Below are 26163 nucleotides of genomic sequence, written 5' to 3'. Positions count from 1 at the left end.
ATTACTTGGTCACCATAATAATTGATTATATTTCTGTTGATCCACTAGTCGAGTTGTCGTCCTGTAGAAACATGTCTCAAAACATCATGTTTGTAAGTGCAATTATAACTGTACTGAGTATCGTACTCTATACAAATATGTAGTTTACAACAGCTCTAATCTGCTGGAAAAGCTTGAAAATGCACCTTGAAATGCTTGAATCTGACTGTGGAAAAAGTGCATGAGCCCTGTTACTGTTCTTTAAGACTTCATAGAATATAATAATGATGTTCTGCTGTAGTTAAGCCTGTGTGGGTGTAGTTTTCTGCCTCCCAAAAATTTTTATTATGTGATATTCATTTGGCAGTTATGGGTCAGCCCTTTCTGACTGCAGATCTGCAGAGGAAATCCAATGTTTACGCTCTGGTGCATGCATCAGTATGCTCGACCTGACAGGCGAGTCTCTGCATGTAGTGTGTGTATATACTCAAATTACATTGGTCAGAAAAGTAGGAGGATCCAGCAGCGAGTAGACTGCACAAGTACTGTCCAGCCTTGCACTAATAGTTCCCTGCGGAGTACTCGGTGTTCTTGTATTTTTGTGATAGGCCGTGTTACTGTGAGCAAACATTAAAAGTACGTGACGTTGTTTTAAAGAGGAGCAAGTTCAGGCGTGTCATCAGCGTGGGCTCAACCGTGCACGCGCTTCACACCTGCGCTTGTTTGTTGCTTTCGCGTTCATAATCATTTTTGTTTCACGGCTGGCTGTCATGACGCTCTGACCACAAGCCGCCCTCAGTTTCAGTAGCGGGTACAGGGCATGTGAAGAGCGCTGGTGGCACTGGAGACATGGAGGCACCTGAAGCACACTCCGAGGGCTGTTTTCACCGCCCCTTCTCGGCTCTCACTGTGGATGATGTGTATGAAATAGCCAAACTGGTCGGCGCCGAGTTGGAGAAACTCATCGACGGCTGCGGCAAAGAGAGCGTCGTGGGTCTGGTGCCGAAAATAGTGAAACTGTTGGAGCTGCTGGAGAGCTTCGCATCCAGGAACCACGCTCACAAACTGAAGGAAGAGGAACTGCTCAAGACCTTCGAGACGATACAGCTGCAGCAGCAGAAGCAACGTGCGGGCAGAGACAGCGACGACGGCAACGATAAAAATGAAACACGGGTGAGGAATATGGGCGCTTATTTATCCACTCGACATTTTTTGTAAGCGACATGTAAGCACCTGTGTATTTAATCCACTAACGTTGTGTTTGTTATACCAACGTTACAACAACGGTAGTAACGGCTGTATTCTGTGACGTTTAGCTTCACTCAACGGTAGTAACGGCTGTTTTCTGTGACGTAACAACATTGAACTAACGTTAGTTGTGGGGCGGCCAGAGGAGCACTAACGTTAACTGTTAAATAGCAGTTCCAATACATGGCCGACGCCTCCCAAATGTAGCGTAAACATTGGAGATACAGGAGGCTCGTATGGGGTGAAATTCTCACTGCGCTGTATTCATATTTTATTGTCTGGGCCCTATCACTGGTGGCTAACCTGTGTCAGTTACTATTGATATCAATCTGCTAACGTTAACCTGAAATACCGGCACTGGCTGCCGCCCTTTGTTGTCAAGGCAACCACTACATGACAGTTAATGCTTCGCTCGTTGTTACTGAACGGTTAACAGTGAGGATACGACAATATTTACGTTTATTCTTTTGTATTTTCTAATGCTAACGTGTCGTATAAGGCTATTGGTAGGAATATAATTAGGTTAGTAACGTTAGCTACTAAGTTAGCTGGCTAAAAAATAACCTAGCTAGCTACTTACTTAGTAGCTTACTTAGTGTGCAATGCTGCCTAGAGGAGGTCAGAAAGTCAGAACATATTCTAAAAGTAACATACACATAGTAGCCTGAATTCACTTGGTGTTATTTAGCAAAGTAAAAGCAGACCACTCATGCTTGCATTATGAATGTGGATGTACAACAGTCATTTATTATAAAAAGAAAAACACAATTGTGTGTTTAGCATGTTTTATCTTGTACATTGGACTTCCAGCAGGACTACAGTGGCCACTAAGTGTAAGTTGTTTGTGGCATTCAGTTAACAGAAACTTTGAATGGGAATATGCACTCTAAAGTAGAAATAGACCTGCCCGATATTTGTGTTTTTTAGGTGTCTGTATCAGCCGATGCGTGTTGCTGGAAACCCCTTTTTTAGGCAAAGCAAGTTTATTTATATAGCACAATTCAACAACAAGCTAATTCAAAGTGCTTTACATAAAACATTAAAAACATTGGAAAGAAACACATTTAGAATGACACTTGAAAACATTTTAAGAAGACATTCAAGTAAAATTATTAAAATTGTTGGAAAACACATAAAATGACATTTGAGTAATGTAAGTTAAAGGTCAATTAAAGCATTAATTGTCAATTATCATTTTCAAGACATTTTAAGTTCAATAAATGTTCCTTTTTTTAAATTCAGACTCGTAACATTTGTTATCATCATTGTGTCATTGTTATGATGTAAATTGAGGGAGCAAAAGTAGAATCGGCTCAAGAAAATCGGCAATCCGTATAGGTCATGGGCCAAGGCTGATGATAAAAGAATCGCTAATGGCATCGGCCCTAAAAAAATCCATATCGGTCGATCCCTACTCTAAAGTATCATTTCAGGGGTTAACAGGGAAGCTAATTTTCCCCAGGCTCCCCAGGCAGATTCATCCAGCCATGCCTTTGTTCTTCATAGCCTATCTAAGTCTTTCTGAAAAGAAAACAGACGAAACTTACTATTGTCTTAAAAACCTGCATTGAGCAAAAGTATAGTGTCACAAACTAAACAAAAACTAGTAAAATAACAGGGCTCCAAAACAGCATACATGTCTTGCTACAGTGTTATAAAGTATTGAATGAGTGCAGTTTGAACCAGCATACATGTGACAAAAACAAACATGCAGAAACTACTGCGGTATAATGCTACAGTAGCCTACAGCAAGAGGGAAGTTGGCACTGTACTTCCACCGCAGAAGCCTGCCAATTTACTATAAATGGTTTGATTTAATAACACATCAAAAAAAGTCATTGTTGTGGGACTGCTATATTTCAAATGTGTTTTTATAAAGGCAAAACAATTATATGTTTAGGTCTGCACCTAATAAATATTTTCATTTTCTCTGTTAACAGAGTAATTTGATCTATAAAATCCAGAAAGTTTCCTGAGATGACGTCCTCAAATGTCTTTTTTTGTCCCCAACTATAAGACATTCAGTTTACTGTCAGAGAGGAGGAAAGGAACCTGAAAGTATTCACATTTCACTTTTTCCCCCCATAAAAATGTATCAATTATCAACATAGTTGGCAATTAATTTAAAAGTTGACAACTAATCGACTAATTGCTTCAGCTCTATATTTGTTTATATAATTTGTCTGAATGTTTATGTTCTGTGCTTTTAAACCTATTTGTTGCCAGTTCTGCATCATATGAAGTCTCTTACAGTAGTGTTGATCCATCAGCATGTCTAACCCTCTACACTTTAATCTGTGGTATTGGTGCATAACAGTGTTATAATCCTTGATAAGAAATTAAATGAAGGCTCAGAAGTCTGAATTTGCTGGTGCGGTGCTAGGGAATAATTTCAACAAAACATCTGGAATGACTTACACACCAGCTTGGATACCTATATTACCAAATCCAAATTCTTATATTCTCAGATATTATTATTATTATTATTATTATTTTTAGTTTTGCGTCTCTGAGGTTATGGCTTTACAGTATGTCTCGCATCCTCTTAAGCAGGAATTGCAGCAGAAGGAACAGATGTGGAGCAGGAGGTGTGAGGAGCTGCAGGCCCAGGTACAGCAGCTCCAGGAAGACAAGGAGGAGCTGCAGAGCAGGCTGAAGGGCAGCCATGCACAGGGAGGTAAGGTCCCAGGGTTTGGAAGTTAAATGATGAATGATCACACTAAATTCACATCCTGTTCTCAAGCAGTGAGGTATATATTGCGTGCTAGATAGAGTCATCCAGAATTGCCATTAGCTCTTTTCAAAAAAGCAACTTAACCTCAAGGTCATGTGGTTATGTAGTTCTCCTACTCCTGTCCACGAATGCACATGTATGTAACAGTTCTTAACATGAAAATGCTCCCCCACCAATGACTGTGCAGATTCAAAGCAGTGGGTTAACAGTCATGTGTACTGAGGCGAAAAGCAGTCGAACTGGTCATTGTGTTTATAGTGTAGTTATGTGAAGCAGCAGGAGTTATCACAGGTATGAGAGGACTCGGAAGAGGGCTGTGTTTACCCTGCAAACATAAAGATGGGGGAAAAAAATAAAGATATGAACATTAATTTGTAAAAATTGTAAAATTAAAAATGTGCAGAGGAGGTTTATTATCATGTTTTTATCTTTAATCACAAAAGGATTCATTTTCACTTGGTAGATAGATCCTGGCACGGCATAGGAGTTGCAAAGTTGCTAATGGCAACCAATTCTTGGCCTTAGTTGCAATTAGAGGGAACCATTTTTTTAGGGATGTCGAAAAGGAACACATGCACCCCAAAATAAATTGCATCAGTGATATTTAAATATTGTTGTTACAGACAGAACCTGAACAACGCTGCAAGTGACAACGTTAATGTGCGTGGACAGGCATCTGTTTTACAGACAATGGCGAAGCAAATTAAGTTGTTTGATTGTGGGGTGAAAATTTTAGCTAAGCTGTCAACATCACAAATAAATGTGCAAATTAATTTAACTGACACAGCAGAACCAGATGAACCTGAACGGAAAACAAAAAGGAAATCACTGATCTTTGGGTCCTTTATGCCTTATTTTTAGTATTAAGTTCACGTATAACTGCAAATTATCTTAATAACTCAAAAGATAAGGTAATAATACTAAAAAGGCAACCGTATTTTCAGTTTTGGTAACTGTAAGCTGATGCTGATTTTAAAAGTTAGTGTTGAGCCCTGTAGATTGTCAATATTTTGTAAGAAAAGCTTAAATAAAAGTTATTCTAACTGGCGGAATAATTATCTGTTCATGCACATAAGTTATGTTTGAGATCTACTTCATCGATTTAGTTTTAATACTTTTCTGCAAAGTGAAACAGAAAATATATCATTACTTCTTCTCTTCACCACAGTAAAGTGAGCCAAAGGGTGGAGCTCCTTCGCTGACTCTTGTTTTCTTGTACTGACACGAAAAATATGATGACCTCACTTTTTGAGTAATTTGAAAAGAGGCCATGTGGCAGATGAATGTGATCATTCATTTTATGCGATGAATGTGACTGCTGTTAAGCCCCCACTCTTCACTCAGCTCACTTGAAGTCTGAATGTGTGTGTGTGTGTGTGTGTGTGTGTGTGTGTGTATTCAGTTTATGTAAGAGTTACATGTCAAGGGTTTATTGTTTGTTTATTGTATGTTTAAGAGACCCACCGTACTTTTTGCTGCAGCGGCAGTATGTCTAGAAGGTTCAGTTTATCCAGATAATAAAACAAACAGAAAACATCTTGCCATGAATCGTATCTGTCTTCGCGGTATCTTTGGTATTTGCCAAAGTTTGGAGATATCCACGTCAGAGTTTTCTCCCTCCGCTCCGCTCAGGTACGATAGAGGCGATAGAATGTTATTTGTGGTTTGCATCAAAGGAATGCATCTGAAAAACTCAACAGTAAAATGTCTTTCCAAAACAAGTCGCTGTAGATAATCTACAGGCCTCGCTGCAATGGGGGTGTAACCTGGGCACATAAAACTGCCTGTGAGCATGTGTGAGATACCGTGCAGGGTAGGGGGAGATTTGAAAATATGACCATGTAATCAAAACGACATCTTAAAAATAGACTTATTGTTAATTCCTAGATGCTTAAACCAGGCCTGCTGAGCCAATGGGCTTGCAATACACTGGGGGAACCCTCCTGTATGTTTTTTGGGATTTGGGTGAACTGAACCTTTACGTCTGTGTAAAAAAACATTAAGATTGTTTGCAGTATCCTCTGTCACCTTTAAAGCACTTTGTTTAACCGGTTATATGTAGATTTCTTCATTTTCATGGTAATTATTGCACATGTTCTTGAAGGAGAAGAGGACTTGTTTTAGTCTGTAAAATATGCTCAGATTCAGAAATGAACCCTGAACTCTGTCTACATGGTTTAATTTTCTCAGTTGCAGTTGCGGAATTACAGTACTATTATTAATTACAGCTTATTCAATCCTACAGATCACTGAAGTGCCTCTAATAACAATCAGTTATGTATTCCACCTAAATGTTGTCATCAATTGATGACTGATGTTTGTGTTTACGTGAGTTTGTGTTTGTGTGCAGACCGTGTCCAGCGGCAGGAGCGAGAGGTGATGCTGAAGCTGAAGGAAGTGGTGGACAAGCAAAGAGACGAGCTGAGGGCAAAAGTCCAGGAGATAACTACAATTTCCAAAGAGGCGGAGGCAGTAAGGAGACGCAAATGTTTTCAAACATTTCCATCATTTAAAGTCACCACAGATAACGTTTCCGTCTTAACTCATCATTATAAAATATGTAAATGTAGATTGCACAGTGTTATGGCTAAGGAAAAATTACACCACCAGCATTTTGATTGGCTTTCTATAGGCCTTGTTTTCACTATGCAATTCTGTCTGCCTGGGAATCCCGTCAAGCACTTGACTTGTGCCTGTACTTATGAAGGTAATAAAATAATAACATGAAGGCTTCGTAGTCTGAACAAAGACTATCATCAACTGGAGTTCTTGCTGGAGTGCATGACACCTCAGACACGTAAACACTATTCAAATACTAAAATTGCTTTGGCTTCAAAGGTCAGTTCCTTAAAGGTGTGTTGACTTTCTCATACAAACAATAATGTTTATTATATCATTGTCTTGCTCAGATAATGTGTTTTAAAAAAAATATTTGTACACATACTTACACAGTCATGTATCACATACAGCATCAAAACAGAAGTTACATCATGTAAATTACACTAATAAACGCACAGGAAGACAGAAAGTTTGTCGGTGGAAGAGTGCAGAGATTATCCTCATAGTTACTGGTTGAAGATGAAGCTGCACTTAACACCAGTCTGGGCAGAGCTTTACCCCTACACAGCTACCGTGTGTGTGTGCTGTTATGAGTGTTTGCACGTGTCTGTATGTCTGTTAAGGCATGTGTGACACGTGATTTAAATAGCAGTCATAACTGGGTGTGTGTGTTTGTTAATGCTTTGCTTCTTGCTCACAGTCTGTTGACCTGAATCTGAGGAAACAACTCATGGTCAACTGAACTAGTTTCTGTGTTTACTCAAAAGGATGCCTCAAATGTTTTTCATCCCAAAAATGAATGCTTCACTTGTTTGGTTTCATTCCTTGACACCCCCCCACCCCCCTAGACCTTTGGTCCAAATCCCATCCATGGAGACATTTTCACCCCACTCTCATACGCAGAGAGATTGTTGTTTTGGTTCAGCCCTGGCTTGTTGGTTTTGGGTCTAACTATATTTTCACCTGGTGGGAAAAACGTAAACTGCCTGTTTGATTTTGAACCTGTTTAGTAGATATACTTGCAGCTGTTTCATGATTCAAATTTGTAGTTAATCTGTGTGTGTTTATGTGTGTGCAGCTCCAGGAGCAGCTGGAGCGCTTCATGAAGATGAATGCGGAGCTGCGACACAAGCAGAACGTGCTGCAGGCCCAGCTGAAGAGCACCGTGGAGAGGAAGGCCGACATGGAGGCCGACCTGAAGGAGAAAAGCAAAGAGATAGAAAACCTCCAAACTCAGCTGGACAAAACCAACAGCAACGTCCCTGTATGCACGACTGTTACAATATATATGTACATAATTTATGTTTGCTTTATTTCACGTCCAAAGAATAATTCAGAGATGTTTTTACATTTATTTATGATATTAAAAAATCAACAATCACTGAGCTGCAGGTCAAAATGAATCTAGACGATTAACTAATTCTACTGTTTCCCTAATTGAAAAATGTTCTGGACAAGAGCTGAAGATTTAAAAAATAAATGTAAAGCGTTTACTACTTATCAAATCCACTCCACAGAAACAAAACCGAACAGAAACAAACTATCAGTATGTCTTTACACCTCTAACAAGCTGAAGGCTGTTGTTGACTGTCTTGACGTGGTCCTGTAGTCTGTATGACCTGATGTGTCTTTGTTGTCCCATCAGTCCAGCCCAAGCCAAACAGCTTGTGAGTCCAATAAAAAGTCAACAGTTGACCAGAAGGATCCCGATCAGCCGTGCTTTACCAAGAAGGAGGTGCGTGACATCATTTTCGAGAGGAACGAGCTCAAAACCAACCTGTTCCTGGTGCAGGAGGAGCTCAACTACTATCAGAGGTGGATCTACTGTGTGTGTGGTCGTGTCTTGTTTTGCCATCCTTCTCAGAGAAAGCTAAACATGTTAAAGTCTGTTTCAATGCCAATGTGTCGACTGCTGGATATGTGGGTGGGTTTCTTAGCGAAGTTACATGTACATGAAAATGATGTGTGTCTCTGCAGGGAGATCCTGAATGAGGAGAGGTGTCCGGGTTTCCTGTTAGAAGCCGTCCGCTCTGCCATCAAACAAAGGAGAAAGCTCATTAAGGCAAAGATGCTTGGAATTCCTGTGAATGAATGCAGCAGCAGGTCTTTCTTAAACACACGCAACACACATCAAATCCAGAAATAATGGGCCTGTTTACAGTTTTTACAAAGTTTTTGTTTCTCACCAGTGACAAGGAGGAGAGGAGTTCTCTGTTCGGGCAGACAGAAGTAGACAGCACTGAAGTTGATGACACTGACAAACCAGCTGAGTCACGCATTCGAAACCTGTGAGTACAACTTCGACATACACTGCTACACTGCACTAGCCTGGCTTACGCAATTTAATCTAAAGAAGATTTGGTCTGGGAACCATCTATTCATTTTCTCGTATTTAAGACGTGGTTTACAATTGTCCAGAGCTGTTTATTGGGCGCTACGCATCAAATGCATCAGTACGTAGCTCATAGCCAATCGTATCAATTATACCAGATGATGTATCCATGGGTGTAAAGGCTTAGATGTGTCGCATAGACATAGACATCGTCATCATCTTGCCGTCCCTCCCCGTTCTGTGATTGGTTCCTTCGCTGAGACGAAAAATCGATCCATGGAATCAAAGCTGCCGAGCAGGGCAAAATGAAATCGCGCGCAGGCTAACACTGCACTGCTCAGACTTGAAACCACAATGGTCTGCAAAAAGCCAGAGATGTTGTCCTCTTTTGTTGAGATCTCTCTCCTGGGTTTTTGGTAGTGGCAGTTTGGTATTTTTGGTTAGCACATGTCCCTGCCTGTTTTCTCTAAGAGAATTTAAGTTAATCCCCTTGCTTGCAATGCTTACCAGTGTTGTATAGCAGATGTATTAAAAGATGATTCTTATTTCCTTTTACTAAAACGTTTGTTTACTGTAGAGGTGTGTGTTTTCTCATTGTTCCAGAGTCTGGCATGTTGGACATTTTCTGGTTATCTTAAACGTGCGTGTGACATAATTATGCTTCTCTTCAGTGATTAGTCCTAAGAAGTGCTCTCATTAAATGCAAAGCAAGTGCAATCATTTAACACAGCAGACATCTTTTGTGAACCAAATAACTGTTTTCATCTGTCTCACTGTCTCTGACTTTGTCCTGACATCTTGGTCAATCCTGGACTATGTTTAGCCGTAATCCCTGACAACAGATCTGACCTCAAGCCGGTTTTTTCCACTCTGTTGGCTGCAGCTTCGGCTTCCTGACGCGGTCAGGCAGCGGCCGGAGCCCCACCCACATGAGCAACTCAGCCTCCAGCTGGGAGATCATCGGAGACTCAGAGGCTGCTGATGAGACGGGGCAGCGACCGTCCTCCTGAGCCTGGTACTGAACACAGGGTCCACACTATGAGACTCCCTTCTTCCCTCTGTCACAGCTTCGTCAGCTTGTAGCTTGTGGTTGTGGCTCAGGAAAAAGATCACAAGGACATTTAAACGAAGCCCCAGTGTGTATAACACAAAAGCAGTGTGTGAGGAAAGAGAAGGTGTGAAAGTTTTTAAACAAACTTTTTTAATTTCCCTTTTGTTAACTTCACTCGTGCTCAAAGTCCACTTATTTTTCTATAGTACTGATAAATAAGTACATATAGTATTCTAGTACTACAGTACAGTATAAATGGTACAGAGTATAGCAGTATTAAGAGGGATACTATATAACTCACCACAGAAAAGATATTTCCTTTTGTATGATTCAGGTATTGATACATCATGTTATTCTTCATTGTGAGGTGTAAAAATGGGTTATTACACAGATATTTTTATAGATCTTTAGACATTTTTAACAAAAACCAAAGACATTACAAAAAGATGCATTATACATACATATACATTATATACATATATATTTATATATATATATATATTCTAAAATGAAACTCTCCCCTCTATAATATGGAAAACAGTATAAGTTCATCTCTGTTCCACAAGAGGGCGTTAGATAATTTTATGACTAACAATCAAGATTTTACAACAACAGAACAATCTATAATGTAAGTTTTACTTCAGTAGGGTTTTTTTTTAAACCGAGTGTTTACTCGTGTGTTTTTCATGATTTGAAGCACTTTTATGCTCAAGGACGAAAAAAGAAAGTTGTACTCATATTAGCAGTCACTTCCAGTAGTGAGTGCATTTTAACCCCTTAAGCCTTAGCTTACCGTTTGTATTGTTAAAATTATTTTCATTGCACAGAGTCAAAGCCTTTGGCTGGTGTGTGTTTGATGCCAGTGCCATAAAAGTGCATGTGTAATATGTCTGTGTAAGGACATGTATTCTGGCTGGTTCCTGTACATTGGTTACTTTACTAAGGAAAAACTAAAAGCTTTCTTCTGAAAATAAGAAATTGTGTGGTTTTCTTTAGTTCCTACAACCATTAACTGACCAGTTAAAGTAACCAAATGTTGGGTCCCTTCTGTCCCCTCTAAATGGCTGACCATAACACTGCTCAGACAATGACAGACCAGTGGTGTATATGTTGAGAGACAATGTATGACCTTCCAATCACGTCATGTTTTCCTAAAATACTGTTTGCGATGTATTTTTGTAAGCATGTTTTTGCTGACGAAACAGATTTAAGATGTCAGTTGCCATGTGAGTGAATGTTATTGATAAAATGGGATAAAGACAATTCAAAATGTGATATTGAGATTTCAGTCCAATAAACACAGCTGTATTGAAAATCAAAACGACCTCAATGCATTTTTTCCCATGATTCAAGAAAAAAGACATAATACTAGTTTACAAAACGGCACTGTGCACAAAATGTTGCTAAGCAGGAGCTCAAAGTGCTCACGTGATCATCTTTGTTCGGACTTTCAAGACTTATAAGGAGGACGAAGAAGGCGTTCTTCATCATGTCCTGGAAGACCGTCAACAATAGATTCTGGGAAAAAGGTGAACATTGGGGGTGTGGGTTTATGTTTGTACAGTATGTGACCCACCAGTGTGTGCGGTGAGTTTTGTGTATTAGTGTTCGACCATCTTTAAAAAGCTCTCTGTCTGGCTGAATAGAAGGAAGTGGCTCTGACTTCCCCAGGAAATGGGAAGAGGAAACCTGGGGGCTTCGGGCCACAAGACGACTCACAGGAGAGAAAGAAGAAGGGAAGGGTGGAGAGTCGAGAGAAAGGGATACTGCCTCCCATTGTGCTCCCTCTGACTGGAAGGAGAACAAGTTGAGCAGAAAGTAAGGAAAGATTGGACATAAAGACGTGAGAGAAAGAATTTGGTCCCTGTGTTTTTGGTTTAGGACTTTGTATGGAGATGAAGCTTCTCCTCAGAGCTCTGAGTGCTCTGCTCTGCTGCTCGCTGTCCTCCTCACAAACACTGGATCCTGCTGGGAAGAACGTCTGCCACAACATCAGGTACGACAGAACCTCCACTCACTCTGTTCTCTTTTCACTGCTTTGATTTTGACATTGCTGTGAAAAAGCACAGTATTAGCAATATTTCATATCTACTTTTTCCGCTTAATTATTTTCTCAGGCTATTGCTATAGTTTGTAGTTAGAAGTTTTATTAAGTTTGCAAATTATCGTACTGATTTGATCATTTTCTGTGTATTCAGGGATCCTTCCACCCTGATCTGTTGCACTGGATGGCGTCGAGAGGGAAACGAGTGCACAATACGTGAGTTTAAATATTCGAATGGCTAGCAATCTGCAGGAGTTATTTTCTATTTTATTTAACCTTTATTTATACAGGTCATCTCTTGAGGCACAGGGTCTCATTGACCTGGTCAGCACAACAGCAATACGATACAAGGCTACAGACAAACAGGACATTCGTTAAGCTTTTTCTGCCTCCATATTTACTTTGTTTTCTTGGTGTCTCATTCCCTAATGTGTGTGTGTGTGTGTGTGTGTGTGTGTGTGTGTGTGTGTGTGTGTGTGTGTGTGTGTGTGTGTGTGTGTGTGTGTGTGTGTGTGTGTGTGTGTGTGTGTGTGTGTGTGTAGCTGTGTGTGAGGGGGAACAGGCCTGCCTGAAGGACGAGACCTGTGTGTATCCTGGAGTGTGTCGCTGCCCACCTGGCTACTACGGAGCTCACTGTAAAACACGTGAGTTACAATAAAAAGGAGCTGTTTACCATCAGTTTGTTTTGTTAAAGTGATCATTTAGGGTCCCTTAAGATGATACTAATATTGCATTTTTGTAAAATGACATCATAAACCAGTAATTGTTTCTCTTTAATTTCATGTAAACTGTGAAAGTTTAAGAGAATTTTGACCAGTTGGTAGAACCTTTAACGATTCATAAACATCTGAATTGGGATATAGGGCCCCAACTAGACACTGATTTTTGTGAGTCACAGGCCAAAAAGATTGTTGAATCAAATGATGAGGAATTCAGTAGAGAAAAAAGTATTAGTAAATATTTTCATCTGAAATGTAGAGGGGTGGAAGTATCATGAAATGGAAATACTCCAGTTGAGCCCTCAAAATCGTTCTGAAGTACAGAGCTTGAGCAAACGAGGTGTTTTAAGTGTACAAGTGTTATATTTATTTGTTTTGTCTGTTTGGTTGTTACCAGGCTGTCCTCCTGAGTTCTGGGCTCCAGACTGTCGGCAGGTGTGTCAGTGCCACCCTCATGGCCGCTGTCACCCCGTCACAGGTGAGTGCACCTGCAACCCCAACCGCTGGGGTCCGCTGTGCCAGTACGCCTGCAAGTGTGCCCGGCACGGACACTGCCACCCCGTCCACGGAAACTGCACCTGCGACGAGGGCTGGTGGACTCCAACCTGCACCAAGTCGTGTCAGTGCGTCAGCGGGGGGGCTATGGGGCCCGGCTGTGACCAGCTGACAGGCCGGTGTCAGTGCCACAGGGGCCACTGGGGGCTGAAATGTCCTGTCACTTGCAACTGCTACCTGTCACCATGTAATCAGCGTACCGGTGTGTGTGAGTGCGAGGAAGGCTGGTGGGGACCCAGCTGTGACCGGCGATGCAACTGTGACCTCACGCACAGCAGATGTGACCCAGCTGACGGGCAGTGCCTGTGCCACCCGGGGTACCATGGTGTCTACTGCAACCTGCCCTGTGAAGATGGGAAGTACGGCAGCGGTTGTAAAATCAGGTAGGTGTCAGAAGATTCATTTGTTTGTTTAAATACTTGTGAGTTACTGGTATTCCTTCTGTTTTTGTCACCCGTCCTCAGCTGTGGTTACTGTAAAGACAACCAGATCTGCTCTGCCACTGATGGCGCCTGTAATGCCTGTGAGTTAGGCTGGAATGGGACACAATGCGACCGCCCGTGCCCGGCTGGTTCTTACGGTGACGGTTGCCAGGAGAAGTGTCCGCGCTGCAGAAATAATGAACCCTGTGACCCAAAAACTGGGAAATGTTGGAGGTGTGACCCTGGATGGACTGGACCCAGGTGTGCATGAGAGTTTTAGGCACACATAAACACTTTTGACCATGTTGTACTTAAAGAGATATTTTACCCATTTTAATCCAGGTCTCTGTCATGGCAATGTTCAAACAAACAGTGTTTGGCCGGTCTCCATGGTGGACGACAGAAGTTAATGTGCTAATACATGCATATTTATAATATTTGGGGATAGTAAAAGTTAAGTCTGCATGAAAATACTCCTTTATCTTGTCTACTTTCATCTTTACATTTCTATGGTAGCCAGCGTTTTAGAGTGTGAAAATGTGTGATAAAGATGGACAGATACGTTTTTTTCTGTCCAAAAGTATGTGTGGGACAATATCCAAAAAAGAGGAGAATGTTTAAACTGTTATGCATCTAGTGAGAACAGGGTTTTATGATTCGAAATCGACGTGAGATGATTATTCGTGTTCTTGGTCCTCACTCCCTGTCGCCCAGGTGCGAGGAGGCCTGCTCTAACAGGACGTTTGGAGATGCCTGCAGCTTCCTGTGTAGCCCTTGTTTCCATGGTAGTTGCCATCATGTGACAGGAAGATGTGTCTGTCAGCCAGGCTTTCAGGGAGAGAGGTGAGCTTAAAGCAGTGTTGAAACTGTTTCATTCTATGTTTGGGTTTTTTTTAGTTATGAAAACCTGAAAATGGTCATAGTGTCTGCACCAACAGGACATCACTAGTTTCTCACACTGCTCTGGTTCGATCTTGGTCCATTCTTCTTCAGTCTCTTCCACAGTTTGGTAACTGTAGTGGGTTTTTTGGGGGATTTTCCAGAGATTCTCTATGGGGTTTTTCGAAGAGTGCCACAGATGTAACTAGCCCAACTCAAAAACTACTGTTTTTATTTTATTTTTCTGAAATTACCATGAAGTAGTAATGCACTTGCAAACACCTCTGGCTAAACAGCACTGAACTGAACTATGGTCTCATAAGATCAAACCCAGGGGACAAACAGCCATAAACAAAGATTCATGTGAATTAGGTTTTGTTTCCCGAAGAAGGGAACTTCTCAAACCAAGACAGTCATGTAATTTAAAACAAAATATGCTTCCTAGCATAGTTGACAGTGTTGTTATTGTGTAAGTGTTTTGACGTTAGCAGGTTAAAACATGCAAAACCTCCATTATGGTTCCTTTACTGTAATGTTCTTCTCTATGACGCAGCACTGTTCATTACAGTAGTCATAAAGGTTCATTTTAACAGTACACTAAAATAGATTATGACTCATACACAGATTTTTTTTGCTGTGGTGATGTAATTGTATGACTTAATGTCTTTTTTTTTCCAGCTGTAACAGCAGCTGCCCCACCCTGCAGTTCGGCTTCAACTGTTCATCCATCTGTGACTGCAGTGAGGGGGAGAGCTGCCACCCAGTCACTGGTGTCTGTCCCAACAGTAGGTCCATCCATCTGTCAAAATGACTCTGCGTATGCTGGTACATGGATATGTGCATGACCCCTGTGTGTATGTGTGTGTGTGTGTGTGTGTGTGTGTGTGTGTGTGTGTGTGTGTGTGTGTCTGTGTCTGTGTCTGTGTCTGTGTGTATCAGGTGGCAGAGCTGCTGTTCTAGCAGGTGTATTGGTTCCTTTGTTCCTGTTGCTCCTTGCTGTGCTCTGCTGCTGTTTGTGTTGTGGAGGAGGTCCTATTGATGGCAAAGACAGGTCTGTACCTCTACCAACCTATCTATCAATATTATGTTCACTGAGCATACGCTGTAAGCCAAACACTACTGGACTACCTTAAACTGGACTGGAGGCAGTTTGTGTACGTCAAACATTACCCACTTTTATTTGTCAAATGTGAAAATTAAGGGTTTTTACTTTGATTTTGAGCCATGACAAACTGAACTTTTACCTCTACAGCTCCAGAAAATAACATAGTGTTTATGTAACAACCCAAAATCTGGAAGTATCTTCTTCCTTTACATTGGCAATTGTGGTGTCATTATGACATTTTGGGTGGTGGAAAGACAAACAATACCAAGGATTTTAACTTGTATAGAAAAGAAGAATAGAATAGGATAGAATTGTCTTTATTTGTCATTGTACCAGTACAACAAAATGTACAGTACAATCCCTTAAAGTGCAGAAATAATTTAACATTAAAAGCATCAAAGAATAGTCTAGACCTTTAAAAGACACATTTAAAACAACAGCTTAAGGAGACAAAACAAAAAACACTAGAATGCAGGGACCCTGAGCATCATGTACCATCGTAATTTAACTATGGCAACCGTACAAAAGTGTGAAACTCTTACACTATAAACCTTCTTTCTTCCAGGGCCGCTGTAGCTGATGGAGGGGTGTCAGTTCGGATGAAATATCACGTCTACAGCGTCCTGGCTAACATCGGTGCTGCCCTCCCCTGTATTTCTAACTGGTCTTCTGGCCTGCCTCGTGTCACTGGTCGGTCTGACAACACAGTGTTTCTTGTGTAATACACTTTAGTTCATGGATTGTGTACAAACTCCACTACTCCAAAAGTTGTATTTATACGTAAGGATATGTACAGGGAAGGTGAAAAAAGTGCATTTTGGCAGTTATTTTTCAGCGACATTGTGCTTAATGTTCCTTTAGTGAGAAATATTTAATATATTTTAACTTTTACTTTCTGAGGTAGAATGACTGCATGAATTATGAAGTAATATTTTATTTAGGTAACATGCTGAAAGGCGGCGTGAAATGTCAAAGTTCCCTCACTTTGCTCGACTAGTTACTCAACTGTTTATTACTAAACTCATCTCAGGTGAAAACACAACGGGTAATTCCTGACTTATGACATCTATCATGTTTTATTATGCAGATACATTTATCATGAAAAGTAACCCTTCTTAATTCTAATAGTCCTTCCAAAGAACTTCAAAAAGGGAAGAATTTCTTCAGTATCAATGCAAAACAATGGAGCTGAAAACCCCAAATTCAGATGTTATCCATATGATCGGAAGATGGACAGACTTTTTGATATGGAACGTATTTTACATGGAACCGAATATGTAACAGTGGTGCAAAAAAAGTGTATCGATTTGACTAACATTATCTTTTATTATTCATGTCACACACACACACACACACACACACAGTGTCTCATCATGACCCGGAGCTGACGTTCAACCACAGCTTCATTGAGCCTCCCTCCTCTGGCTGGGTCACTGAGGGCTCCTCCTTTGACAGTGATGAGGAGGAAGGAGAGGCGCTCTACTGCGTCCCTCCAAGAGAAGGTAGGAGCAGGGATACGGCAGACTTTACACTGCTCTCTTCTGGTAGTGAGCAGAACTGCCACTGCACACAGTATTTTAGTGCACTGTGAATATAAACCTTTATGACTACTGTAATGAACATGGCTGCGTCATAGAGAAGAACATTAAAGGAACCATAATGGAGGTTTTGCATGTTTTTACCTGCTTATGTCAACTGGACTTTTATGTCTCTTTGTCAGACATCCCGGCGGTGGCGGGCGGCGAGTTCCACGAGATGACCTCGAAGTGTAACATGTTCATAGACCCGTCTGGCTTCAGCAGCGAGGACATCACCTCGCCCTTTAACATCCCCCGCACCTCCAGCATCGCCAAGTCCAAGCGTCCGTCTGTCTCTTTTGCAGAGGGTACCCGCTTCAGCCCCAAGGAGAGGCGCGGTTCGGCTCAGGACCTCGGTGCGCTCCCTGGACACCCACGCAGCAAACCTAAGTCACCCTGGGGGGTTTTGATGGTTTCCGCCCTCCAAAGTCCGGGAAGTGCAGCTAGAACTGGGGAGGACGATGCATCTGAGGGCCAGGAGGGCGAGGATGAAGACGATGTGCAGGCGACAGAGAATCAAGGATCAAGCAGTGAGGCGGGGGACCAAGAAGTAGATAGAACCCCTTCTCGGGCAACCCTACAGGTCCCTGGGGCATCCGGACGAAGGAGGGCTATGTCCAACACAGCTGCTCATAAAGGGACGCCGCTCCTAACATCTGCCTCTGATGCTCAGGTGGGGGTTTTAAATAAGGTCACCACAGTGTATGTGACGGTGGGTAAGGCAGGTAAGCCCGTGACAAAGACGGAGACGAGCTCTGAAGGCCCCGTTCAGGCCATGTTGCGGCGACTCGGCAGCCTCCAGAGACAAAGGGAGCAGGAGTCTGGCAGGCCCAAGCCTAAAGGAGCTGAAGGGATTACCAAACCACCCAGGAAGAAGCTCGGTGTTCGGGCGAGTGTGTGGGAGCAGGGAGGGACGCCCGGAGGCGAGGTTGGCATATGTAAGCCAATCAGGAGAAAGCATGCTTCTCTCAACTCCCCTGACACAGCCGGTGCTAATGACACTCCATCATCAGAGGGCGGCACTCCAAAAAGGCCTCTGTCGTTCATTTTGCAGAGCGTACCGGAAGCGGCTTCGGCTGACTCTGGTTCAGATCTGAGAGCTGAGGTGGGTGACCCAAGCACAGGGAAAACAGAGGGAACCTACCTGACTGTGGGACCAGCAGGGGACGCTGTTAGTCTCACTGAGGTCATCACCAACGAAGGTGCAGTGGTCAGCGTGAACGATGAACCCTGCTACGAAAATGTCATGATTAAACAAACTCATAACCTCTGAATCAAACACAGCTACATTTAAATCTGGAGACACTTAATCTGAGTGAACCGTTTATTGACACATGCACAATAAAGATGAGAAAAGAGAAAAGACTTTTTGCGATTAGACCCCCAACGTGACCTCATCATATTTAAAAGGGGTTAGAGGAGCCGTGAGCAGTGTAGGATACTCCCCGATGGAGTCCAGACACTGGTGGTGACGAATGAGGAGGATGCAGCGACCTGATTGGATGAGAACAGGAGCTTCTAGTGAGCTCAGACCTGAGTGCTGAAACTGATGAACTGGAGGTGAAGGGGGTGGAGGAGGGTTGTAACGATTCACACTGAAATTAAAACAACAGAGAAGAGAACCAATATAAATGTTGACAGCAGAGATGTGATTAGCTGATGGAGAGTGTGGCTAAATCTGGTTGAAATTCTTACCTTTCTTGCATATTTCAGTTAGAGCACTCAGCGCTCCCCACCAAAGTCCCAGCCTCTTCCCCCTGCCTGACCTGACGCTCTCTCTCCTGTCACGTGCGTTGAGAGAGAAATGTTGCATTCAAACTATTGGATTTGAGGGAGATCGACCCCGAATTCTCGAGTAAAAGGTCCTACTTTGACAGGTATTCCAGTGCACTTTGCCTAGTTGGAGGTCCAAAAAATTCGGACTTCCCGTGGCACTGGAACGCAGAGCAACGGATGACAGGCAGGAAGCTCTGCAAAAAAATTTCTGGACCGGATAAAATGATTGGTCAGACTTTTATTGGAAAAGTATGAGAATTGAATATTGACGAGTTTTAACACCTGGTGGATTTCTTTTACATTTTAGTGTGCCATACACTTTTTAGGAGCATTTCAAGATTACAAAAGAAAAGTGTAAAAAAGCCAGAAAGGTAAGAATTGCTTTAAGTAATGTTTGTTGGAGTGAACGCCCCTAATCAGCTGATAAAAAGGAAGCAGGAGAAGAGGGCGAGAGAGAGAGGAATGAGAATGAGTGTGTAACATTAGATAGTCTTGAACTCATGCTAAGCTTCATATTTATTACTTTGCAGTTGTAATGCTGCAGGAAAAGGGGAACTTTTGAACCATAGAGTTATGGGTTACACAATGTAATGTGCAGCATGCATGTTGACATTTACAAAGTATTTGTGATTAAAAAAAAAAATCTTCACCTTGAGCCTAAATTCTACAGAATATAAATGAAACACGTGCAATTTATAGTTTTGGTTGAAAGATAAATGAAACTAAAAAATATCAGGTGTGGCATTTTGGTTATTTTTCCCAATGAGGCCAGTGATTGCACTCAGTATCTCCAGTTTCATATGAACAAAAGTATAGGCACAATTGAACAATCTTTTTTTTTTTATTGTCTCCAGTGATGCGTGTCGTATTAACTGTATACATAGAAGTACTGTAATATCTGGGACTGCTTCTTGGAATGAGATAAATAGACATAACAACAGTCTGTTTTGAACATCTGGGATGTACCGGGAAGACGAGAGTAAACAACAGCAAAAACATCATAGTAGTCATAACTGATGTTTTTTATTTGTCATGGAGGAAAAAACAAGTAAGAACAGACTGCTACACGTTTTGAGTGTGACTCAGTCTGAATCATCGTTTAAACATCCGTCAAAAACTGCTCATAATCAACAAGGTTCATTTATTATCATTGTATTATAGTGTCCTATTATATTTTGCCCACTAAGGTGTACAGACAACTGGAATTGTAAGAATTTTAAAAATGTTTTCTCATCAACGACCTACAGTCAAAGTCCCCCCCGTCCCTCTGACCTCAGCTGTGACAGTTACAGACGCTGCTGTTAGGTTAAAAATATTTATTGGAATTTAGGGATTTTGCCTCTCATTACTAGAGGGACGACATGCCATATTTTGATGATCCCCCTGGTGGGTTTAATGTCTTATAATCTCTGTGTTACACTTTGTTATTCACTGTTGTGTGTATGATTAATAAGGAGAAAATAAACATTCTGAAATCTGTAGATAAATGATATAGAACATCACTAAATTACTGTCTGTATGGTTGCAACCTAGCAAACTTAATTGTTGTGACACTGAAAACATAAAATCTTATAACTGTTGCAAATGATTTTTAATAACATATATATTTAACTAATCAAAATGTAGTGTTTGCGGTCTCTTCTGACTTTATCAGCTGAGTTTATTGTCATTAGAGTTGTGTTTAAGTCGGTCAGCTGACCTAACTCCACCAGCTGAACTTTGGCCACGTTGAGGCACACTACTGTGGAGAGCAGCAGTGTGGACTTTGATTGATCTCCAATATTTGCTAAAGCTCAGCCGTTTGTTATGTGTTACACTGAGAAAATATGTCAACAGCCAACACTGCCTGTTTCAGGTCAAATTAATGATCAGTTATGTACAAATTTAGTCAAAAAATAATCCTTGAAATACCCAAAATACTACTTCTCTGCCCCGGTGTTGACTGAACAGCCAAGCCAGTACTTGGCGATGGATCTGGGATATGGAGGCGTGGCGAAGTCGACTCTCTTAGTCCTGAGGTCCACTCTGTAGTATTTATCTAGAAAACAAGACAGCCATTATTGTTCCCTCCCCTTGTGCTTTTTTTTGTGTGAACACATCTTACTCTGATGTAACTGAACAGGAGTTTGGACCTGAATCATAAACCAGATAACAGTACTGAAAATACACAGGAACTGCAGTCAGTTTAGGCATCTTGTTTCTTTGTCACATGGACAAATACGCATCATGCGAAACTAGTTATAATAAGCCTTCTGCGATGAGGCAGAGCTGGGGCAAGTTTAATCAAATTAGTCAAAATAAGCTCCTGCCTGCTCTCAACATCTGAAACTCATCTCACAAAGGTCTTCCTTCATCAGTCTGCCTGTTCCCTTGACCACTTCGCCCTTTAAACTTTATAAATAATTAATATAATGTGAGCATTCCTGCGTTAAATTGTTTTCTATAACTAGGATTAACCTAAACTGCGCTGCTAAAGAGTCTGTCCCTGTTGCGTTACCTCCTTTAAAGAAGTAGACGCTCTGTATGGGCAGACTTCCTCTGATACCCCAGTGCGACCTGTCGTTTCTGGAGTCGTAGTTTCCTCTGTTGTTCTGGTTGTAACGATCTCTCCGCCTGTCCCGATCCCAGTCTTGATCCCAACGTCTGGCCAGGTCTCGTCCGAGCCTCTCCTCCATCTGTCTGAGCCTCTCCTCCAGCTCCATCCTTTTCTCCGCCATCCTCAGACCCAATTCCATCCCTCTTTCTGCCATTTCCTGCCCCATGTTCATCCCCTGCTCAGCCATGGACCCCCAGAAAGGTGAACGGCTTTGCCTCCTACGACCCCACTGCTGTCCGTATTGCTGGTTCCACGGCTGTCCGTACTGCTGGTTCCACTGCTGTCCGTACTGCTGTCCGTACTGCTGGTCCCACTGCTGGTAGTCATTGCGGTGTTGCGTAGACCTTAAGGGAGGGAGGTATATTCTGCCGGCCATGGCACCATCAAGTGGAGACTTGAGGCCCTTCCAGTCCCTGTCAATGAAGTGGTGTTTGTCGTGATGCTGAGGCACTAGAGAAGGTTAGAAAAAACATTAAGTTACATTACCTGCCTCCACCGCCAAACAAGTACAAATGATCCCAATTGCCACAACTCACATCCAGATAGGAGCTCGCTGATGACACGTTCATAGTTGTTGTAGTAGTATAGGTCAGTGTGACGCCTGAACAGCGTGGACGGAGACCTCTCAGACATGGTGACACACTCCTCATGAGACGGCTGGTGCAAAAACTCATACGTGTAATACTGATCCCCTGGAGAATCCAACAAGATGCCCCAAAATGAAAATATTTTATGTAACTTTATATGTTTTTTTCCCACACTATCATGTGCTCAAAACACCACATTTTCTATAGAACTATCTTGATATATCGTGTTATGTCTGGCTGTACCTTTGAAGAAATAGACCTTCTCTTTTCCATTGTGACCAGGAGCAGGCAGCGCAAACGCTGCGTCCACATGGTCAGGAACTTTGTCAAAGCCCACGCTGATATCTCGAGGATAGTCATCATCCAGCACACCGTTATCAAACCTCCAGTACTTGTTTCCCTAATGAACATTTTGATCCGTTTTTAAATTGTTATCACAGCAGGGTTTTGATATTCATCATTTATTAAGACAAGATCCTTTCCTGTGTTCCTACCTTGAAGATGTAAGTCTTGCCTTGACAGTTGACGCGGGTGAATGCGGCATCAATAGGCCCAGTGATGCCCCACACGTCCTTTATGAGCTTCGGATAACCAGGGAGCACTGACTTCTGGTCCAGTTCAAAAAAGTAATCCCCTAGAAAAAAAAACCCACAAAACTTCATAAGCATGTTTCCCCTGCAACAGAAAGATCTTATACCTCGTTTTGCTTTTTTAATCAGTTGTCAGATTACTGCACTTGAGTTGATCTCTCACCTCTGAAGGCATATATGGAGCCATTTTTTTGTTGCATGAAGGAGTTAAAAGGCCTCGCACTGCAGGCCTCAGCGTCTGGGTCGGGGGCTTCAGTAGGGGCTGTAGTGAGGGGAACAGTGGTCGTCTGAGGGGGTGTAGTTGTGCTGGGGCCCGGCTGTGTAGGCGAGACTGTCTGTGAAACGGGGGGACTAGGGACATTCTGAAGTATAGTATCAATCAGTCGAGGGGGTTTGATCATCTCTAGTGTTGTTTCTGGATGTTGATGTGGTCTGCGAGCGAAGTCTGCTACGATGGGCTGATGTGTGGGCTGCTGGAGCTGAGGACTGACAACAGTGAAAGACTCGTCGTGGGCTGTACGTCTAGACGATGGAGTGGTAGCTTCAAACAGCTCCCCATCATCGTCCTCCGCAAACACAAAAGTGTCTCCTCGAGCTGAGGGAGAGAAAAGTGATGTCATCTTTCCCTGCACCGTTTAGACTGACTCCCAACATGACAGTGTTTTAAAGGAAATGAGCAGAGAGGTTTCTTACTCAGCATGCCACAGTTGACCTCAAAGTCAGAGCAGCAGCTCTTGTAGTACTTGCACATGGAGTCGCACTGACATGTCTTCTGAGCGTCAAAGCCCTTCTCACAGCGACCCATACAGGACTCTGAAGGTAAAATGACACAGTAAAAGAAAACGGATGGTCTATATTCTGTAATTGGATGTACACTGTCGCCCAAGTTGGAATCATTTTGTTTCATTTATATGTGGTTTAATTTTCAGAGATTGATCAATAAAGTTCTGAGAATATATACACTTTATCTATCAAGAATCAAAATATTGTATTACAACATTGGGCAACAGTGTATTTGTGTCTCTAATCAAATGCATTTCCTCTTTTGGGTAATAAAGTAAAATTGGATTTAATTTGATTACAGCTCCCATGAGGCATTGACAGCACGTCAGTGGCAAAGGCTTATGGGATATGTGTTTTTTTCATCATGGCCATACTGAATTTTAATTTTGTTGTGGTTTTATTTATCTAATATCTTAGCCTCATAACTACAGTGTCCTGAGCCTCCTCCCTATTCTGTATCCAGAATCTCCAGAACAATCTACGTAGTCCTCACATATCTAACTGTCATACTTCCTGCAAATAGATATAGTAAGGAGATGTTGTGCCCTGGCCATTTTCACTATTTTCTATCATTTTATAAACTAAACATTTAACTGACACATAATCAGATTAATTGTTAATATAAGTGCAGCAGTCGTGTCGACAGGGCACCACAGTTAAAACCTCTGATTGGTTGATCTTATGCTAAAGTCCTGAAACATGATGACTGAAGGATGAGCAGCAAGCAACACTCCTCTATTTGCGACCTATACTCTGAACTTAAACGTGATTATTAAAGTCGTACTCACCATCGGCAGCAAAAGTCTGAGCGAGCAGAGAGAGCAGCAGGACGAGCCACGGCCTCATGTTGCCTCTGGAGTGTGAGAGGGAAGAATGAAGAAGTAATGACGGACCGTGTGCTCACAATAATTGGAAACATGTGTCAGTCACCCCGCTTCCTTGTTTACTTTAAACCTATTTGCAAACCTCTTTCTACTGGAGCAAATAAACAGAGACACAGAGGGAAAGAGAGGTCGATGAAAAAGAAAAGTTTAAGCCAAGTTGCTATTGCATTTTTTTTTAACTGTCAATCTATTTGTCATTTAGTGTCATTTAGCAGTGATTTTCTCTCTGCGGTCGGAATAATGCTACTCAACAAACAGCAGGTTTAGGTCAACAATCAGGGTTCAGACTGAGGTCATGAGTCCATGTCCCCCTGACACCGGTCTACCAGAAAATAAAAAAAATAAAAAAACAGCCATCTAAACAGTCTCTAATTTGATTCATTTATTCAGTTGAACGCAATTGGTAACATTTCATATTAAGATACATACAGTATATTCACCATTTACTAGTTGATTTTCAGCATGCATGTTAGTGGAAAATTGTCTCTTTAACAGTGATTTACCACCATAATTGTTGGGCGGTGGTAGAGTGGGTCGTCCTCCATTCGAGAGATCGGCGATTCGATCCCCAGCTCCCCCCGTCCACATGTCGAAGTGTCCTTGGGCAAGACACTGAACCCTGAATTGCTCCCTGTGCTGCGCATGGGTGTGTAAATGTGGTGTAAATGGTTAGATTAGATTGTTGATGTCTGTGTGAATGTGACGAGTGTGAAAGCGCCTTGAGTAGTCAGAAGACTAGAAAGGCGCTTTATAAGTACGTGAGTCCATTGACCAATTATCATCATTGTCATGTTCTATCACCTTAGCTGGGCTTGTTTCTACTATTCTACTAGATTAAATGCCATAACATATAAGTCATATTCACATTACTGCAGATATTATTACTGTTACTGTAACTTTTGTAGTTGCTTGCATCTCTGGGACTGTCTCTCTGTCTCTGTCTTTGTGTCTGTCTTTGTCTCTGTCTCTCCACCTGTCTGTCTTTTCTCTCTTTCTCTCTCCTTTTCTTCCTCCCCAACTGGTCAAGACAGATGTCCGTTCTCCACAGAGCTGGGTCTGTTCGACGTTCCTGCCTGTTATAGGGAAGGTTTTTGTTGCCACTGTGTGCACAAGATTGCTGGATTAACACTGTATATAATAACTATAACTACTCTTATTAAAACTAGTGTGACTAGTGTTGTTGCTGCTCTTGGGGGGATTGTTGGGTCTCTGTAAATCATGAATAAGTCACAGAGTGTGGTCTTTACCTTCTCTATATGTAAAGTGTCTTGAGATAACTTCTGTTATGATTTGGCACTGTAAATAAAATTTAATTGAATTGATTATAAAGCACTTTATAACTATAGGCCATTAAACAAGGGCATTAATAAGTGTTTTATAATTACTAATAAAGAGTGCTGCTATGCAAGCTAACAAGCAACTAGTTAATGGTGAATGTGTGCCTTAATATTAAGTGTTGCTGTTCAATTTTAAAGTTTTATTTCCCAACATGAAGGTATGTTAAGTCCTCTCCATGCTGCAGTGAAAAAAACATTTTGGTGGGGACATTTTGAATCCATTAAATGTGTGTGTCTGCTGACTTTAAGCCGTTACATTTTAATAAAAAATACTCCTAAAAATACTGAAATCAGCATCCGACGTACTCTCACACGTTGCCTCTATGATTGAACCCTCTGCACAGTATCACAGTCATTCACAACAGTCAATATTGTCTCAACCTCTGATTTTTGTAATGCTTTGAAT

At 41.8% G+C, this 26163-nt stretch overlaps 3 protein-coding genes across 4 annotated transcripts; 2 read left to right on the top strand and 1 right to left on the bottom strand.

The window, feature by feature from the left end:
• The first annotated feature begins 521 nt into the window (after positions 1-521).
• Positions 522-11184, top strand: rilp (Rab interacting lysosomal protein). Of its 2 annotated transcripts, none has more exons than XM_083913560.1 (8): positions 522-1152; positions 3778-3904; positions 6312-6433; positions 7599-7784; positions 8166-8335; positions 8498-8623; positions 8710-8808; positions 9736-11184. In XM_083913560.1, the coding sequence occupies exons 1-8, from the start codon at positions 829-831 to the stop codon at positions 9860-9862; spliced, it is 1281 nt and encodes a 426-aa protein (XP_083769686.1). In that variant the 5' UTR covers positions 522-828; the 3' UTR covers positions 9863-11184. The 2 variants fall into 2 exon arrangements, with proteins under 2 accessions (XP_083769686.1, XP_083769687.1); XM_083913561.1 differs by having other exon boundaries at positions 525-1152; positions 3781-3904.
• A 548-nt stretch (positions 11185-11732) lies between these two features.
• On the top strand, positions 11733-18518 carry scarf1 (scavenger receptor class F, member 1). The gene is made up of 11 exons (XM_083913431.1): positions 11733-11899; positions 12102-12163; positions 12490-12591; positions 13064-13604; positions 13686-13904; positions 14358-14486; positions 15201-15307; positions 15462-15573; positions 16193-16317; positions 16992-17129; positions 17348-18518. Exons 1-11 carry the CDS (start codon positions 11793-11795, stop codon positions 18475-18477), a joined length of 2772 nt encoding a protein of 923 aa, XP_083769557.1. The 5' UTR covers positions 11733-11792; the 3' UTR covers positions 18478-18518.
• A 1463-nt stretch (positions 18519-19981) lies between these two features.
• On the bottom strand, positions 19982-24384 carry vtna (vitronectin a). Its single transcript, XM_083914637.1, has 8 exons — positions 24325-24384; positions 23447-23566; positions 22917-23348; positions 22658-22797; positions 22407-22563; positions 22113-22268; positions 21478-22026; positions 19982-21018 (listed from the first exon to the last, which is right to left on the bottom strand). Exons 1-8 carry the CDS (start codon positions 24380-24382, stop codon positions 20900-20902), a joined length of 1731 nt encoding a protein of 576 aa, XP_083770763.1. The 5' UTR covers positions 24383-24384; the 3' UTR covers positions 19982-20899.
• Between the last annotated feature and the right edge of the window lie 1779 nt (positions 24385-26163).

Source organism: Echiichthys vipera (assembly GCF_963691815.1).
Source record: "Echiichthys vipera genome assembly, chromosome: 5".
NCBI classification, from domain to species: domain Eukaryota; kingdom Metazoa; phylum Chordata; class Actinopteri; order Perciformes; family Trachinidae; genus Echiichthys; species Echiichthys vipera.
Note: the sequence above shows the minus strand (reverse complement) of the source record. Positions and strands in the feature narration are given on the sequence as shown.

Coding starts and splice junctions, on each gene's coding strand:
- rilp (XM_083913560.1), top strand. CDS start 829: ATGGAGGCACCTGAAGCACACTCCGAGGGCTGTTTTCACCGCCCCTTC. Junction 3,905..6,311: donor GGGCAGCCATGCACAGGGAG/GTAAGGTCCCAG, acceptor GTTTGTGTGCAG/ACCGTGTCCAGCGGCAGGAG. Junction 8,336..8,497: donor GAGCTCAACTACTATCAGAG/GTGGATCTACTG, acceptor GTGTCTCTGCAG/GGAGATCCTGAATGAGGAGA.
- scarf1 (XM_083913431.1), top strand. CDS start 11,793: ATGGAGATGAAGCTTCTCCTCAGAGCTCTGAGTGCTCTGCTCTGCTGC. Junction 11,900..12,101: donor AACGTCTGCCACAACATCAG/GTACGACAGAAC, acceptor CTGTGTATTCAG/GGATCCTTCCACCCTGATCT. Junction 14,487..15,200: donor CCAGGCTTTCAGGGAGAGAG/GTGAGCTTAAAG, acceptor TTTTTTTTCCAG/CTGTAACAGCAGCTGCCCCA.
- vtna (XM_083914637.1), bottom strand. CDS start 24,382: ATGAGGCCGTGGCTCGTCCTGCTGCTCTCTCTGCTCGCTCAGACTTTT. Junction 23,567..24,324: donor TCAGACTTTTGCTGCCGATG/GTGAGTACGACT, acceptor TTTTACCTTCAG/AGTCCTGTATGGGTCGCTGT. Junction 21,019..21,477: donor CGTCTACTTCTTTAAAGGAG/GTAACGCAACAG, acceptor CTTGTTTTCTAG/ATAAATACTACAGAGTGGAC.